General features: G+C 39.7%; 2 protein-coding genes across 2 annotated transcripts; both read left to right on the top strand.

Moving 5' to 3' along the window:
- The first annotated feature begins 834 nt into the window (after positions 1-834).
- LOC143033209 (uncharacterized) lies at positions 835-3,975 on the top strand. The gene is made up of 2 exons (XM_076198394.1): positions 835-1,941; positions 3,532-3,975. The coding sequence occupies exons 1-2, from the start codon at positions 835-837 to the stop codon at positions 3,973-3,975; spliced, it is 1,551 nt and encodes a 516-aa protein (XP_076054509.1).
- A 65-nt stretch (positions 3,976-4,040) lies between these two features.
- On the top strand, positions 4,041-4,577 carry LOC143033210 (uncharacterized). Its single transcript, XM_076198395.1, has one exon. It carries the CDS (start codon positions 4,041-4,043, stop codon positions 4,575-4,577), a length of 537 nt encoding a protein of 178 aa, XP_076054510.1.
- The last annotated feature ends 14,765 nt before the right edge of the window (positions 4,578-19,342 follow it).

Genomic DNA, 19,342 nt, shown 5'->3' on the forward strand with positions numbered 1-19,342 from the left:
CACCTTCCCACTTCTTCTTCGCAGGTGGGAGCCATCGTTAATTTGGGCCCCTCAAGAGACCCATTGGAAATAGTGATAGGTTCCCCAAAGGAAGATTCAAAATTTAGTCTCAGACTTATGAGTCACACCAACTTCTACGATGTTTTTCAGTACCCTCTCCTGTTTCCCAATGGAGACGTCGGTCATTCTTGCACTATGAAAAAGCAACGCAAAGCAGACATCTGTTGTTCAAAACATGTTCCTGCAACATACAGTAGGCTAAGCCCTTGCATGTACTACGCCTCTCTTTACATGGAAAGAGAAGGTGTTTTCAATTATGTGACTAAAGGGGCCCGTCTTTTCCAACAATTTGTTGTGGATAATTACGTGAAAGTTGAGTCTGACAGGTTGTCTTTCATCGAACACAATCAACAGGAGCTGCGGAAAGAGCGCGCTGATATTCTTATAGGGGACGGGGATAACCGAAAGGCGGGTCAACGGGTGATTATCCCTGCTTCATTTGTTGGGAGCCCAAGATACATGAAAGCGCGGCAGCAAGACGCCTTGGCTTTTGTGTCGTCTTACGGGTCTCCAGACTTTTTTATCACCTTTACAATGAATCCTCATTGGGAAAAGTCGAAACAAGTCGTGGACGATCTGACAATTAAAAACGTGTTTGGGCGCGTTAAGGCACACCTACTGAGTGTTGAGTGGCAGAAAAGAGGTCTCCCTCATGTTCATATCCTTCTTTGAATGGAACGCCACGTTACTGCCGATTTCGTCTCTAGGGTGATATCAGCTCAGATACCTGACAAAAATAAAGAGCCGCGCTTATATGAGATTGTGACAACGAACATGATACACGGCCCCTGTAGAGGCTTCGACGAGCCCCAACTATGTTGTCAAGGAAAGTACGGTTCCAAATCATTGTGTGAAAAGGGTTTTCCGAAAGTGTGCAGGGGTGACATGTACTTTGGGAACAACGGGTACCCTCTGTATCGAAGGAGAGCAGTAGGTGAAGGAGGCCACTCTTTCGAGAAAAAAGTAAAGGGAGAGAAAATCAAAGTTGACAATTCATGGGTTGTCCCCTACAGCCCGTACCTATGTTTAAAGTATAACGCGCACATAAATGTTGAGTGCTCAAATTCTATAAAGTGCATAGCCTACGTTACCAAGTACGTCAACAAAGGATGTGACCGCATTCTGTTTTCGAAAACGAAAGAAGGGGAAGATGTTAATGAAGTGAGAAAAATCCAGGAGGCAAGATTCGTCAATGCGAATGAGGCGTCGTGGAAGATTTTCAAATTTGCGATTCACAGAAGTCACCCCCCTGTGGTAACTCTTGATTTGCATCTAGAAGGAGAGAACGCGGTATTTTTCAAGGAGAACGCGTCTAAGGAGGAGATCGATAGAAAAATCTCTAAAGACACTCATTTGACAGCTTTCTTCAAACTGTGTGCGCGAAACGAATTTGCAGCAGGCCTATATTATAATCAGCTTCCCAACCACTTTGTTTTTAATAACACTAGCAGTGTTTGGGAAGAAAGAAAGACGACAGCATCTTCTCTGGGAAGGATATGTGCTGTCACAAATGAAACTGTCGAGCTCTTCTATTTGAGACTACTTTTAACACACGTAAAGGGGCCTACGTCTTACGAGGATCTTCGGACATTTGAAGGGGTGATCTACCCCTCTTACAGAGAAGCCGTTAAAGCGATGGGACTCCTAAACGACGAAGAAACTTGGAAGAAAACTATATTGGAAATCATTAACCACACTAATGACCCCAATCAGTTGCGAGCTACTTATGCGAGCATGCTGGTGTTTTCGGAATTAGAGGACCAGTCAGGTATCTGGGAAGAGACCAAAGATTTGTTCGCCAGTGACTTCCTGCAGCGCCAAAAAGCGACGGAATACAACGATGAAATTTACCTTGACGCTCTAGACGATATCCAGGAACATGTGTGGAACTACGGAGGGGGCTCTATCACCCAATATGGGCTACCACTTTCAAGATGTGGCGAGAAAACATCAATGGAAACTATCATCAAAGATGCTATCGAACGTCATTTAGAAAGTAACCTTTTGATAAATGATAGCCAGCATGGTTTCACACGGAAACGTTCTTGCGTGACTAACTTACTCGAATTCTACAACATAGTTATCTTGAATTATGACAAAAGAAACAATATAGATTTAATATATCTAGACTTTGTAAAAGCTGTTGATACCGTCCCACACGAAAGACTACTCTAAATTAGCTTTGCACGGAGTAAGTGGTAGCCTATTAGGTTGGACTAGTAATTGGTTGAATGGTCGAAAACAGAGAGTTGTTTTAAATGGAAAAACTTCTAGATGGAAAAATGTTACAAGTGGAGTTCCTCAGGGTTCCGTTCTTGGGCCACTTCTATTCATAGTATATATAAATGATATAGACCATGGACTAAAATCTACTGTAACCAAATTTGCTGATGATACAAAACTGTGCGGAAGTACAAATGATCACTTAAACCAATTAGACATTGAAGAAGATTTAGATGAATTACAACAATGGCCTGAAAAGTGGCTAATGAAATTTAACACAAGTAAATGCAAGGTAATGCACATAGCTAAAAATAACAGTAAGTACGATTACAAGTTATTTGGAAATTCGTTAACAAAAGTGGATAGTGAAAAAAATCTCGGCGTAATTATCAGTAACGACCTCAAATCATCTAAGCAGTGTATTTCAGCCTCTGAGAAAGCAAATAAGATTCTAGGACTGATTGCGCGATCTTTTGATTTCAAAAGTCCATCACTCATTAACAAGCTATATAAATCGTTAGTTCGTCCACATTTGGAATATGCTGTTTCCGTATGGTCACCGAATCTCATTAAAGACATTGACAGACTGGAAAAAGTACAACGGCGAGCCACAAAACTTATTCCAAATATCAAAAATAAATCATACGAAAATCGACTAAAACATGAATCTGTTTTCCCTAAAAAAGCGGAGTTTCATAGCTGACTTGATACAGGTATTTAAGATTCTAAAGGGGACTGACAACATCAAAACTGACAAAATTCTTATACTGAATGAGAATCAGACAAGAAACAATGGTCTCAAACTGTCCGGAAATAGATTCAATTTGGAAGTAGGTAGAAACAACTTTGCCAACCGTGTAGTTAATGAATGGAATAAACTTCCTGCACAGGTAGTTCAGTTCAAAGCTTTAAGAATCATTTAGATAAACACCTAAGCAAGATGCTGTAATGATTATAATTTATTTTATATTATTTGTTTTTGTTTTGTTGTAATTTGTCTGATTAATTTTCATTTATTATTAGTTATATGTCAATCTATTATTATTTACTATTTACCTGTTTGCTTATCATTTTACTATACCTATGCATATATTTATGTATTTTATTTGTTATTTACATTATTATAGTTTTTATTTATTATTTTATTATTATTATTTTTTTCGCATCCGACCTAGATATGGACCAAAAGGTCTCCTGTCGGCATGCTCCGCCTTTGTAATCCTTTGTAACATCATACGCCGAGAAAAGGCCTATAACAAAGAGAAGTTGACAGAAGAGGTGAAGGAGAAGTCTCTTCTTCTGAACAGCAAACAGAGACTCTGTTACGATACTGTGCTATTTCGCATCGAAAACGCCCAAAAGTACAGCCACAATGGGATATTCCTGGATGCTCCAGGTGGGACGGGAAAGTCTTTCGTGCTCAACATTTTACTGGATACTGTTCGTTCTCAGGGAAAAATTGCCTTGGCTGTCGCTTCATCGGGTATCGCCTCTACTGTTTTGCATGGAGGAAGAACTGCACATATCATGTTCAAGATCCCGTTAATGGATTACAACGAAGTGTGCGCCTGTAGCATCAAGAAAAACTCAGAGTTGGCGAAGCTCCTATCAATGACGTCTCTAATAGTCTGGGATGAAGTTGTGATGGCAAATGCCTTCGGGACATTTTGGGTGTTCCAGGAAGGTTTATGAGGGGGATAGTCTTTGTCTGTGCGGGGGATTTTCGTCAAAGCCTCCCAATTATAAGAGGGGGAGGAATGAATGATGAGCTCGAATACTGTATAAAGTCCGGTTATTTCTGGGACGACCTTTTAAAGTTGGAACTAACACGTAACGTGAGACTCAAGGCAGATGACGCAGAGAACAAGATATTTGCGAAAAATCTATTGGCTCTGGGGAGAGGGGAGAGTGGACCCGTAAAACTTCCCGAGAAGTTTGGGATTGTCGTTGAGACCCGTAAAGAGTTAGTGGACAAAGTCTATGATAATTTAGAGGAAAATCACCTGAATGCTTCATATTTCGAGAAGAGGGCTATCATTTCCCCCACAAACGATGATGTCGACAGGATAAACTTGATGGTCTACGATAAGTCTGAAGAACCAGAGAAAGTGTACATGAGTGTTGATACTGCAATGGAAGAAGTATCGGACATTCAGACATCGGTTTTCAATGCCATAACGAGCCCCTCTCTCCCTCTTCACATGTTGAGACTGAAAGTAGGAAGTGTCATCATGGTTATGAGGAATATATGCCCTCCCAAGTTGTGTAAATGGGTCCAGAGTAATAGTGACTAATCTTCAAAAAAATATCATAGTCGGAAAGATCTTAGGTGGTACACACAGGGGTGAACAGGTTTTACTCCCGAGAATTACTCTGGAGTCTACTGATACCACTATACCATTCAAGCGGAAACAATTCCCTGTTAACCTTAGTTATGCGATGACGATAAACAAATCTCAGGGGCAGACATTTGATAGGTGTGGAATATTGCTTGACTCTGTACAGAGCTTTGCCCACGGACAACTTATGTCGCCTGCTCAAGAGTTACAAGCTGGAATTCTCTCATCATATACACAGGTTGGGAAAAAGTGAACGACGATTTCAGGATGAAACTACCACGCAATTGCGTGTATAAAGAACTTTTCGTTGAGTCTTTCAGAAGAAGATAAACCTCCTGAAGCGGTCGTAGTTTCTGACGACCAAGAAGTTGCTTTGGCCGAAGAAGAGCCTGACCAAAGCATTGTCGAGATACCCAAAGAAGTGTACACGATCTCAGAAGAGGAAGCCGTAGATATGTTGCTGCCCGCGTCGTACGATTTGTGCTACGAAAGAGAAGAAGAGGTCGACCCTGCCTCCAGTTTCTCTATCTCTATCAAGGAGGAGTTGGAAGAGAAAATCGAGGAAGTTAACCAAAAAATAGAAGAGGTCAAAAAGATGCTAAAAGAGAACAGAGATACCACCACTGAGAGCAACAAGAGGTGCAGCGACGACGACGAGGGAGAATCTCCTACTAAGAAGTAGTGCCGGCGGCTTTAAGTTGAAGAAGAAGTTAAAGATGACTAAAAAAACACATGATTTTTATCACTCATATTTTATTTTGACCTTTTACAAATGTATAGCAAGAGGGCGTAGCCCTAGGGCGCGAAGCGCCGCAGGCCAAGCACCCACGGCGTAGCCGTGGCTGACGCAGCCAGGTGCTTGTGTTTATTTATTTATCTATTTGTTTATTTATGTATTTATTTACTTATTTTTTCACCAATACATTTGTTCATTTATTTATCTATTTATCTAGTTAGCTAGCTATTAATTTATTGATTTAATTATTGATTTATCCATTTACCTATTTTCTTATCTATTTATTTTATTACTCAGTTATTTATTAATAAAAAAAAATCATTTAGTTATGTGCTTCTTTCTGTATTTATCTATTTATTCATTTATCTTTCTATTCATTTATTTATCTATTTATCTATTCATTTGTGTATTCATTTATTTATTAATTCATTTGTTTATTTATCTATTCATTCATTTACTTATCGTTTGTTTTTGCTTATTTACGCATTTGCTTATCTGTTTATTCATTTATTTATTAATTTATTCAATAGCTTATTCATTTATACATTTATTTGTTTATTAATTTATTTATATACTTATTAACTTATTTCATTTTGTTGATGAATTCATTTACTTATATATCTATTCATTCATTCACTCCTTTATTTGTTTGTATTCTTTTTTTTTTGTATTTGCTCATTTATTTATTTATTTACCTATTAATTTGTTTATTCATTTATATATATATATATATATATATATGTATATATATATACATATAGACATATATATATACATATATATATATATATATATATATATATGTATATATATATATTTATTAATTTACTTATCTATTCATGTTTTTATTTATCTATTTGTCCTTTTATTTATCTATTCATTTGTTCATTTATGGATTGATTGATTTATTTATCTATCTATTTATTTGTTCATTTATTTATTCCTAACATAATGATGATTTCATTGGTGATTTCCTTCCAACTTAAGGTTATCTGTACAATTTGATATTATATATAGCCCTACAGCTTCAATCAGATAACTGAAATAATTGTTATCATATATACATACATATATACATACATACATACATACATACATACATACATACATACATACATACATACATACATACATACATACATACATACATACACCAAAGGCTTTCTTTCCCCTTACACAGAAGGTAGCCAAAAAACAAAGGCATAGAAACCACTCCCACCCATTCCATCCCCTTCATACTCCACTCCCATCTACCCTCTTTCCTCCCTCTTATCTTGGCACCTCGTGGATGACGGATCATCCCTACATCTTGTCTACTGCTCTGGGTCAGAAGCAGTGTCGCAAGACACAGCACATCCACAACAAGGCCACTTCATTAATTCGGCGACCCCCTTATCCGTCCCCTCATGTAGAAAATGAGAAGATGGGGAGAAATCCCTTCGAGCTGCGTCAATTTATTTATTATACATACCCCCTCACCCCCATCCCCCATCCACTCCCCCCTCATGCATCACAGCATCATCCATACACAACCATTCTCCATTGACCCCTATCTTCAGTCCTCTCCCGTCCTTCCTCAACCGACATTCCCCTCTTTTCCAATGCCCCTTTTACCCCATCCATCCATCTCATCCTAGGTCACCCCCTCATATTCACTCCTTCCACCTCTGCCTTCCACACCTCTTTTACTAATCTTTCTTCACTCATTCTTTCCATGTGTCCAAACCATCCCAATACTCTTTCAATCTCCTCTTAGCATCCATTCCCACCCAGATGTCTATTTCTCATTACACTTTTTAATCCACCAAGGCATTTACTCGTTTCTCTCAATATACATTCTACCTCCACTACCACTCTTCCCTTTCCTGCCACATTCGCACCCAAGTATCTAAAACTATCCACTTCCTTCAGTCTCTCTCTCCATTAATACTCACTTCCAGTCTGCTGCCACTTTCTCCCCTTGTACATCTCATCACTTTACTTTTGCCCACATTTATTTTCAACTTCCTTCTTTCGCACACCTTCCCAAACCCTTTGACTAACTTCCTCAATCCCTCCTCTGGTCCTGCTACAAGCGCAGTGTCGTCCGCAAACAACAACTGGCTTATTTCCCACTTTTCTCCATTTTCTTTAACCATCTCCAATCCCTGGCCCACTACCCTTGCATTCATCTCTCGCACCACCCCCATCCATGTATAAATTGAACAGCCAGGCGACATAACACATCCCTGACGAGGTCCCACCTTTACTTCAAACTACTCACTCTCTCAATTTCTAATCCTAACGCAAGCACTACTACTCTCGTAAAAACTCTTGACTAGTCTTAACAACTTTCCTCCTATCCCATATATCTGCAATACCTCCCACAGTGCCTTACTGTCTACCCTGTCATATGCTTTTCCTAGATCCATACGTGCCCAAAATACATCCTTACCTTTTCCTATAGCTTTCTCACATATCTGTCTTACCCCAAAAATCTGATCTACGCAACACCTACCTGTCTTAAACCCACACTGTTCCTCACCAATTACTCTCTCTGTTCCTCTCCTAATCCGTTCAATGAAAACACTTTCATAAGCCTTCCCAACTACACTTAACAAACTGATCCCTCTGAAACTACTACACTCACACTTGTCCCCCTTCCCCTTATAAAGTGGAGCTATACAGGCACTCCTCCAGTCCTCCGGCACTCTACCCTCTCTTAAATAAACATTAAATAAACTCACCAGTCAGTCCACCATCATTGTACCTCCTTTTTTAGACATTCTGCATGGCATCCATCCAACCAAGGTACCTTACCTGCTCTCATCATCTTAATAGCTGCCTTTACCTCATCTTTCCTTATTTCTCCTCCATTTTCCTCACTCATTACGGTCTTTTTCTTAGCGCTTCCCACTACAACTAACCTTCCCTCCCTATCCTCCTTCACATTTAGCATCTTCCTGAAATACTCTGTCCACCTTCCTCTCACTGCCTTCTCTTCCATTATCATCTCTCCATCTGCACCTTTTATCTTTTTTCTCTACTTGAGTTACCTCCTCTTCCTCTCTTAATTTCTTTCCAAAACATTTTTTATTACTTTCAAAATTTTCTGTCATACTCTTACCCCATTTCACGCCTGCTCTCCTCTTTGCCTCCTTTATCTTATGCTTCTTTCTCTTCAAAGGATTACAAAGGCAAAGCATGCCGACAGGAGACCTTTTGATCCATATCTAGGTCGGATGCAAAAAAAAAATAATAATAATAATAATATTAATAATAAATTAAAACTATAACAATGTAAATAACAATTAAAATGCATAAATAAATGCATTGGTATAGTTGAATAACAAACAAACAGGTAAATAGTAAATGATAATAAATTGACATATAACTAATAATAAATGAAAATCAGACAGACAAATTATAACAAAACAAAAACAAATAATATAACATAAATTATAATAATTACAGCATCTTACTTAGGTATTTATCTAAATGATTCTTAAAGCTTCGAACTGAACTACCTTGCACTACCTGTGCAGGAAGTTTATTCCATTCATTAACTACACGGTTGGCAAAGTTGTTTCTACCTACTTCCAAATTGAATCTATTTCCGGACAGTTTGAGACCATTGTTTCTTGTCTGATTCTCATTCAATGTGAAAATTTGGTCACTTTTGATGTTGTCAATTCCCTTTAAAATCTTAAAGACCTGTATCAAGTCACCTCTGAGTCGACGCTTTTTTAGGGAAAACAGATTCATGTGCTTAAGTCGATTTTCGTATGATTTATTTTTGATATTTGGAATCAGTTTTGTGGCTCGCCGTTGTACTTTTTCCAGTCTGTCAATGTCTTTAATGAGATTCGGTGACCATACGGAAACAGCATATTCCAAATGTGGACGAACTAACGATTTATATAGCTTGTTAATGAGTGATGGACTTTTGAAATCAAAAGATCGCGCAATCAATCCCAGAATCTTATTTGCTGTCTCAGAGGCTGAAATACACTGCTTGGATGATTTGAGGTCGTTACTGATAATTACGCCGAGATCTTTTTCACTATCCACTTTTGTTAACGAATTTCCAAATAACTTGTAATCGTACTTACTGTTATTTTTACCTATGTGCATTACCTTGCATTTACTTGTATTAAATTTCATTAGCCACTTTTCAGACCATTGCTGTAATTTATCTAAATCTTCTTGAATATCTAATTGGTTTGAGTGATCATTTGCCACTCCGCACAGTTTTGTATCATCAGCAAATTTGGAAACAGTAGATTTTAGTCCATGGTCTATATCATTTATATATACTATGAATAGAAGTGGTACTTTGTACCTCTCATATGATTCCCTCGTCCTAATTTGTAGCCAATCTATGAATGCCTGCTCCTTCTCTTCTACACCCTTCTCTGCTTCCTCATCCCACCACCCTTCCTTCTATTTCCTCCCACCCTCCTTGTTCCACACACCATCTTTGCACACCTTATGACTCCCTCTTTGAACCATCCCATTTCTCTTCCACTCCTTGTTCTACTCTATCCTTCCCTCCCTCCCACCCCTCTCTCAGCTTCTTCTTGTACTCCTTCTCCTTTTCTTTCTCACTTAAGCAGTTCACTCTAAGTACCTCCCTACCTTCTGTCCTTTTCCTCCTTCTCCACCTATTATCCACTCTCAACTTACCTTCCACCAAAAATGATCTGATATTCCCCCACTCTCTCCCCTTAGAACATGTACATCTTTAACTCTTCCTACTATACTCCTGATTACCACTAAATAGTCCATTAACCCATTCAACTCCGATGACAAGATGTCTTGTCATTTGGTCAAATAAAACAAAAAATCATAATAAAACAACAAAATGTTTGATGATCAAACAGCACCAGAAAAATATGACGTCATCAGTCCTCCTCGAAGAGGAGGACTGATGACGTCATATTTTTCTGGTGCTGTTTGATCATCAAACATTTTGTTGTTTTATTATGATTTTTTGTTTTATTTGACCAAATGACAAGACATCTTGTCATCGGAGTTGAATGGGTTAACGCTCTATCTACCACCCTTCCATCCACCGCCCACTCCCATGTGTACTTATGCTTGACTTTCATCTTAAACACTGTATTTGCTATCATCATCTCTCTTTCGAGACACATCTCCACCATCAACTCTCCACTACGATTTTTTCCTGGAACTCCATACTTTCCAATCGCTCCGTCTATTGGTTCATTTCCTACCCTAATATTAAGGTCTCCCAACACCACTACATTGACATTTCTCCCTAATCTCTCTATGCACTCATTTAAATCCATCCAAAAATCCTCCCTTTCCTCTACGCTCTTCTCACTACCAGGCCCATACTCACTTATAAAAACCCATATCTCCCTTCCCGGTTTCACCTTCATCTACATTAACCTTGAAGAAACCTCCTTCCACTCCACTATACGCTTACCTATCTCTTTACTTACTAGTATAGCCACCCCTTCTCTCCCTCGTCCTCTATTCACTCCTGAGAACCTCCAAACTACACTCCCAAACTCACACTTGTCCCTCCCTTTCAACTTAGTTTCATTCAATGCCAACATATTCATCTTTTCTTCTCACAAACATACTGCCTTTCTCTTCCCTTTTATTCTTATCTGTACCACATCCACGCACTTTAAAAGACCCAAATCTTGGGGTACTGGTTGGAAAACTTCTCGACCATCTTATGCCCTTTTTTTTTTTTTTTTTTTTTTTTTTTTTTTTTTTTTTTTTTTTTTTTTTTTTTTTTTTTTTTTTTTTTTTTTTTTTTTTTTTTTTTTTTTTTTTTTAGGAATGTCCCCTGTGTGGCTACAGGTAGCAGGATTCCTAGTCCTATCCCCGTCCTTTTTTTTCGCCTCATACGACTCAGGTGGGAAGACTTGGTGGCAGCATTCTTTTCCCCCCACCACAGAGTAGGCGAGAAAAGGAAATGAATATTCAGAGAAATGGCACAGGACAGTAACAAGGAGTGGGGGGAAAGCATAAGGGATGGACAGTCGCAGTATAATAATAATTATTATCAATCGAGATTATAACTGGGGGGGGTTCACCGCTTCACGACAAAACCATTACCCACAATTTCATTGGGAATGACCTCAAGCAGCCGGCCATCTTTTTCATGCTAAAATGCTTACGGCAGGATCGATCGACTTGTTCCAGCATCCCTTTTCATTTCATTCACCTCGGATGACGTTCATAAATCATGTTGGTAACAGACTTTGACTCCAACTGAGCAGTTTTTAATCTGATACGAAATCATAATTATAATCATAATCATAACCTTAATCATAGTTTTTAGCAGTTTTTAATCTGATACGAAAACATAATCATAATCATAACCTTATAATTTTTCGAGGTCACTTGGCACTAAAGACACCGAGACTCTTCTTCAAGCCAGCCTTCTTAATCCTTCAGCACAAATATCGATAACGCCAAATGCTCTGACGGAACGAGACCATAGCAACATTACCATGTCAACCTTACGAAGGATCTCCTAGAATTACCCATTACTGTTATGCACTACACTACCAAGGTATGTAAAGCTTTTCAAGACCTTTATGTCCTCGTCAGGTACATGGGCAGGTTGAACTCTATCATCCAGTAAACCCCTACGTACATTGAAGTTCCAGTGGTCTCGCCTACCCGTGCCGTGACTCAAGGACGGAAACCAAGACCTCTAACGAAAAATAATTAACGTTAGTATTGCAAATAGATCTTATGCAATGAAATTAGGTAACAATTTTGTCCATTACACAGCCCATGCAGGTATTGAAAAGTACTTAAGTGAGAATGCATCCCTGACTCACTTCTGAAATAACAAGAAAAAACCCTGGCATATCTCCTCCATACTTCACAGTACTCTGTTCCAGAGTATAGGCCAAACGGATACCGAGATCCCAGAGTATTCCACGATAAATTAAATTAAATTTCTTCTTGAGATTTCTGGAGGTTTTGCAGAAGAAACAAAACCTTTCCCAGCATCAGATAGGCGACCACCTTACCCGGCAAATTGAGCAATAGGGCAGTTCTTGCAGTCCTCTCGGTCCCCTTTCTTCCTCCAAATATGGATGACCAGCTCCCTTTTCTAGTCAAATGAAACAATAACGGACTGCCAAACGACAAACAGCAACCCAAAGACAATAGTTTCTACTCCGCGCTAACGTTGCAGGTGCTAGTTGCATTTTCACTATCCATTTTACAGCTTCTATCCTCACTCAGATTGGACAGCGTTTCATCCGTTGGTGGACCTGCTGCCTCACCTAAATACCGGCTAGGGGAAGCTATCCATTCAAAGATTCAACTATGTACAAATACTCAAATTACTCGGCCAAAGTGGGTACTACACTCATACAAGTCTGATATTAGTTGCCCATCAACTGTTTAAATAGTGATCACCTGAGTTACAGATATAGAGCAGAACTTTTTCAGAGCTTGATAGTCAAGTATTTGTATTGAAATAACCCTCGATATCCTCAAGAATTCTCATTGTCTGACACGAAACCACACCACTCCTTGACTCTAGACTCTATCTAAAACACTCAGCGGTTGCTTTCAGTTCTATATTTGACAGTATTACATGTTTTTTCAGTCCTTAAGGGCAACTTCAAATCGGTTAGAACATAAGAACATAAGAATGAAGGAGACTGCAAGAAACCATAAGGCTTACACTAGGCAGTTCTATGTCCATTACCACCTGTCATTTCCATCCATAAAGTTGTCTAACTGTTTCTTAAAACAACCTATAGTTTCAGCGGTCACATGGTTATTAAGTCTATTCCATTCGTTGACCACCCTATTAGTAAACCAATTCTTGCCTATTTCCTTCTTAAATCTAAATTTCTCCAGTTTAAATCCATTACTACGAGCCCTGCCCTGTTGTCTTAATATGATGATCTTGGTTGTGTCACCCCTTGATCCACTTAAACACCTCCATTAGATCACTCCGCACTGCGTCTTTCCAGAGAGTGTAATTTAAGGTGCCTAAGCCTCTCTTCATAAGGTAAAATTTTGAGCCCATGTATCATTTTGGTCATTCTCCTCTGTACTGATTCTGGTGAATTGATGTCCATTCTAAAAGACGGAAACCAAAACTGTACCACATAGTCAAGGATGGGTCTAACTATTGCTAGGTAGAGTTTGATAATTACCTCTGCACTTCTATTCGTAACCTAATGCTGTATTAGCTTTATTCCTGGCGCTAATGCACTGTTTCCTGTTATCTAAGCTATATCTATTTTCGGGATTGTGTAGCCCTACATTTAACACGCTGCACTTTGAAATATCGAAGTTCATTTGCCATTTCACCGACCATGTGAATAATTTGTTAAGATCATCCTGCAGAATATCGGCGTCGTCTCCTGACCTAATCAGGCGTCCTATTTGAGTGTCATTCACAAAATTACTAACATCACTATTAATTCCAGCAATGGTCTGAAAAGTGGCTAATGAAATTTAACATAAGTAAATGTAAGGTTATGCACATAGGTAAAAATAACAGTAAGTACGATTACAAGTTATTTGGAAATTCGTTAACAAAAGTGGATAGTGAAAAGGATCTCGGCGTAATTATCAGTAACGATCTCAAATCATCTAAGCAGTGTATTTTAGCCTCTGAGAAAGCAAATAAGATTCTAGGACTGATTGCGCGATCTTTTGACTTCAAAAGTTCATATCTCATTAACAAGCTATATAAATCACTAGTTCGTCCACATTTGGAATATGCTGTTTCCGTATGGCCACCGAATCTCATTAAAGACATTGATAGATTGGAGAAAGTATAACGGCGAGCCACAAAACTGATTCCAGATATAAGAAATAAATCATACGAAAATCGACTAAAACATATGAATCTGTTTTCCATAAAAAAAAAAAAATAAAAAAAAAATAAAAAAAATCAGAGGTAACTTGATACAGATCTTTAACATTCTAAAGGAAATTGACAGCATCAAAAGTCACAACAAATTTTACACTGAGTGAGAATCCGACAAGAAATACTGTAATGGTCTCAAACTGTCAGGAAATGTATTTAATTTGGAAGTGGGAAGAGACAACTTAACCAACCGTGTAGTTAATGAATGAAACAAACTTCCTGCAGAGGCAGTGCAATTTAGTTCAGTTTGAAGCTTTAAGATTCGTTTAGATAAACACCTAAGCATGATGCTGTAATGACTGCCATTTATTTTATATTATTTATTTATTTGTTTGCTATTGTTTGTTTATTCATTATTATTTGCTTGATTTTTATCTATTATTAGAAATTTCGATTTACTATTATCTACTATTTATCTGTTTGTTTATCATTTAACTATACCTATGTATTTATTTATTTGTTATTATTTACATTATTATAATTTTTATTTTTCTTTAATTTAATTATCATTATTACACTTTTTCCGCATCCGAACTACTTATGGACCAAAAGGTCGCCTGTCGGCATGCTCCGCCTTTGTAACCCTTTGTAATCCTTTGTCCAAGTCGTTTATGTACATAATGAACAATAAGGGACCCAAAACCGAGCCCTGGGGGACCCCACTAGAAACATCCCCCCCCCACCTGGATTTTACATGATTTATGGTGACCCGCTGTTTTTTGTCATTGATCCAGGCTCTAATCCATTCTAACACATTTCCTCCTATGCCATGGGTTTGCTTTTATTTAGTAGTCTCTGGTGGGGTACCTTGTCGTAACTATCATTGTTATCTGACGCCTTATATACTTAAGTGTAAAAGGATAGAAGATTAGTCACACATGACTTACCCTTGGAGAAACCATGCTGTGTGTCACGAATCAAATTATGTCTCTCGAGGTGTTCTCTGAGTCTATTAACCATTACTGACTAAAACATTTTACCTACAACTGACGTCAAACTGATTGGCCTGTAGTTGCATATAGACGATTTATCTCCCTTCATAAAAACAGGAACAAAGTTTGCCTGCCCCCAAATTTTCACTCTTTAAGCACTCTCGGAATTATTTCTTCTGGACACCTGGATTTTTGTAGCTTTAAGTCTTTCACTCTGCTTGACTACTTCTACCTTATTAATGTTGATATTAGATAGTCTACTTTGAGAATAAACACCTTGTGAGATCGAAACCTTTATTGGTACTACGTTTCGCTTGTTACAGCTTTTTCAAGTACAGACATGACACACACTCTGAGCACATATAAGCCAACAGGGAAGGAACTGGCACTCAAAATAATGGAAGGGCGGGAACCAACAAAAGATCCAGCTAGGAGGCTTATCCTTCCAGCCAGCAGCGTCACCGCCACCCTCACCCGGACACTTGGGCGTTGCAACATTCAGGTAGTGGGCCAGTCCAGCAGAACTATCAAAGAGCTCTCAAGAAGGAGTGACAGCCAGGACGAGATGTGGGGAAAAACGCTGGTGTCTACCGCATACCCTGTGCTGGATGTGATAAAGTATACATCGGCGAGACCTCCCGTGACCTGAAGACCCGGATCCGGGAGCATCGCTACGATTCCCGGAACAACATCACCACCAACGCCTGTGTTATCCACCGGAACACCAACGACCACCTGATGGATTGGGATAACGCAGAACTTCTGTTTAGTGAACCAGACAGGATGAGGAGAAAATGCCTCGAAGCGGCCGCCATTCAAAGCTTCAAAACCATTGAGCAGAACAGAGGCATGTTTAACATCGCCCCTCCTATCATCCATCTGTTACCCGCATTAAATAAATGTATGAAATGTCCCCCTTAGTCCACTTCAACAAACTGTCCGAAATGTCCTCCTTTGTCTCCACCAAGTCCCACCCGTCCCCCTCCTCCCCCTCCACCTACCACCCACCCCTCCCTGATACCTCTCCCAGTTCCTTCCCTGTTGGCTTATATGTGCTCAGAGTGTGTGTCATGTCTGTACTTGAAAAAGCTGTAACAAGCGAAACGTAGTACCAATAAAGGTTTCGATCTCACAAGGTGTTTATTCTCACAGTCTTGTCGGCTTTTGCCATTGTGATTCATAGTCTACTTTCTTCATCCCCACTGAAAATCGGATCGCAGTCAGGTACCTCATCTATCCTCTCCTTAGTAAACACCGAGAGAAAATATTTGTTAAGCGCCTCACTCATTTTTCCTCCGATTCTATCATGACATTTTCGCCATTTTTAACTGGGCCTATCCTTTCCTTGTTATTATCTCTGTTTTTTACAATATTGTTTATCCTGGTGCCGGTACTGTAAGCAATTTCTTACCCCGCTTTAGTGATATTGTAAAAAACAGAGGCAATAACAAGGCCAAAGCAGAATAGAACAGCGTAGTTTATAAAATACCGTGCAAAAGCTGTCCCATTAGTTATTACGGAGAGACTGACAGAGGGATTGCCAAGAGGACATCTGAGCACAAAAGTGACGTCAGAGCCCACCGAACTTCTAATTCTTTAGTGGTCCACCTTAACAACTTTGGCCACCTACCAGACTGGGAGAAAACAGAGATAATGCATAGAAGTTTACCCAAGAAAGAAAGAAGGACAATTGAGGCAGCCTACATCAGTTTGCATCCATGTAACAACCACCGTGATGGATTTGTCAAGTTAGCGAGGATAGCAAGCCACTTGGTTCTTCGCGAGGCCGAGCGGAGGTGTGGGAGGAGCGACGGTGATCGGGGAGGAACGGGATAAGCTGGGAGTACAGCTGTTATTTTATTTCTTTGTGTACACTCTTAAGAGGTCCTTCTTGGGCGAAACGTCAGTAATAAAACTACAACGGTTTTTGACGTTTACCTCACCACCCTTCCACTCAATATCAAATCTCTTTACGCATGCTTTACCTCGCAGAACTGTTGTTTTATACCCCTAAGCCCACGCATCATCCTTGGGTTTTTCCAGAAGAAATTCTGACACACGGCTTGAGTGCTGCAATCACAATTCTATGATTGGTCACGAAGAAATATGCACTGCAATAAAATTTACATTTCTGTAGGATTCTCCGACGAATACTAAATTGGATGTCATCGATCTATTAATATAGACACCTTATGAGAACTGAGCCTTTATTTGTACGACGTTTCGCTTGTTACAGTTTCTTCAAGTACATAATCGTAATACACATGACTGAGAATAAATAAGAGGAACAGGGGGAACGAGGGTAGGGAGGGAGGAAGGTAGGTAGGGAGGGGAAAAGGGGGGTCACTGAATACTAGGAAAGGTTAAGGAGATGGTGTGATCGATTTCCTTTGCCACACCTACGACTTTATGATACTAAGTTCATCGTCAGGATTCTTGTCTCTGGAATCAGAATACATCAGTCCTCAGCCTTCTGAAAGGGAGAATTGGAAGTGTCCCTGTGTCCAGAGATATGGGACCAAATGCATATTTTATAGCCAGTTCCGTCAGTGCCAGTGACAGTAGTGAATCCGCTCGAAACAAATGTGTCCGCGGGAGGCACTAGTCGACTATAGATAAGCTTGGCAAAGAACATCTTTTCAAGTTAATATGCCTCGGTAGGAACGTATAATGCAGTAAGTAATCTAAGGCCCAAATTGTGCTTCAGCCTCACCAGCAACAACCAAAGAAACCACTACGACGGGACAGTAGTCGAATGGCTATCCCTACGACTAACCACTCCTCTCCCGATGCTGGCCCCGTTGTTGTATAACCCTCACTATTGATCTCACCACTACTTGATCTCACCTCAATAAAATAGCATGGTGCTACTCTAAATAGAATATAGAATGTGGCCACAGGTTACTATTCTCTTCTGTACCGGATGACACTTTTCCTTTTATTGTGGCTGCTGCCAGGCTCTTTATCCATATCTGTGGTAACCCCTCGATAACAAATATGTGAAGAAAAGCGATGGAATGCGCATGACAAACCGCCTCCTACAATTTGTCGGTCCTGCAAACTCAGGAAGCGTGGAGGATAGGCCTACGCATACTTTAACGTCTTCCTTGTTCCCATCTTACTTTACTCTTATTTCTTTTTATTATCTACACATTTCCAAGTTTCATCCAATCTATTGCATACTTACTCTTCCTTCCTTCCTTCCTTCTTTATTCTTCCATCCATCCATTCTTGACTCTGTTTGATCCTTCTTTGCTTTTGGCATCCTTCCTAACCATCCCGTTCCTTTCTCTATTTCTTTCTCACCATTCTCCTCCTGTCTCCCTGTATTCTTGTCCTCTCTCTTTACTTCTTTCCTATTCTTAGCAGCGGCACCGCATCCTCACTTTTTTCTATTTACTCTTTCTCTTACTCCTGCCTCATTCCATCCCTCTTCCCTCTATTGCCTTTCTCGTGCTTTCTCTTTTTGTTTGTTTTTCACTTTCTTCTTACATTTTCTTTCCTTCACTTGTTGTTTCTCTTGCTATTAGGTCTCCTCCTCCCATCGTCCCAACAAGCTTCTTCTAACATTTAATTTTCCTTCTTCCCATCTCACTTATCCCAAATTCCTTTCTTGCGCCTGTTTCTTCCGCCCCCTTCCCATTATCTTTCTCCTTGATATTAATTTCTCTATTGTCCTCTCCCTTCTTCTCCCCAGTGCTCTCCATTTTTTTACACATGCCTTCTTTCCCTTCCCTCTTCAATATTTTCCCTCTCATTTGAATCCCTTTCCTATTTCACTACTAATTTCTTCTTTTTCTCCCTCTGCTCCCCCCTTCTCCCTAGCCCCATTCTTCTTCCTCCCTCGAATTCCTACCCCTGCCGGCAACATCATGTCTACAACCGAGTTTGATAAATCACCGTGCCCATTAACTCCGGCAACCTACGATTTGACAATGGTTAACACACCACACGAGACTCCCGCAGCTAAACACTGCCCGGTTGGCGCCTTTCTTGGTAAGTTGCGCGGTTTTTTTTTTTGTTTGTGTGTGTGTGTGTGTGTGTGTGTGTGTGTGTGTGTGTGTGTGTGTGTGTGTGTGTGTGTGTGTGTGTGTGTGTGTGTGTGTGTGTGTGTGTGTGTGTGTGTTCACCTCGGATCTGCTGCAGTCTCTGTCGAGACAGCCAGACACCACCCTACGGC

Source organism: Oratosquilla oratoria, chromosome 15 (genome assembly GCF_046742065.1).
Source record: "Oratosquilla oratoria isolate Oo_2021 chromosome 15, ASM4674206v1, whole genome shotgun sequence".
Lineage (NCBI taxonomy): Eukaryota > Metazoa > Arthropoda > Malacostraca > Stomatopoda > Squillidae > Oratosquilla > Oratosquilla oratoria.

Bases quoted from the DNA above. Each gene is read 5' to 3' on its own strand.
- LOC143033209 (XM_076198394.1), top strand. From the start codon at position 835: ATGATACACGGCCCCTGTAGAGGCTTCGACGAGCCCCAACTATGTTGT. The intron at 1,942-3,531 runs GTGTGGAACTAC...CGCCGAGAAAAG, and splicing joins TAGACGATATCCAGGAACAT to GCCTATAACAAAGAGAAGTT.
- LOC143033210 (XM_076198395.1), top strand. From the start codon at position 4,041: ATGAATGATGAGCTCGAATACTGTATAAAGTCCGGTTATTTCTGGGAC.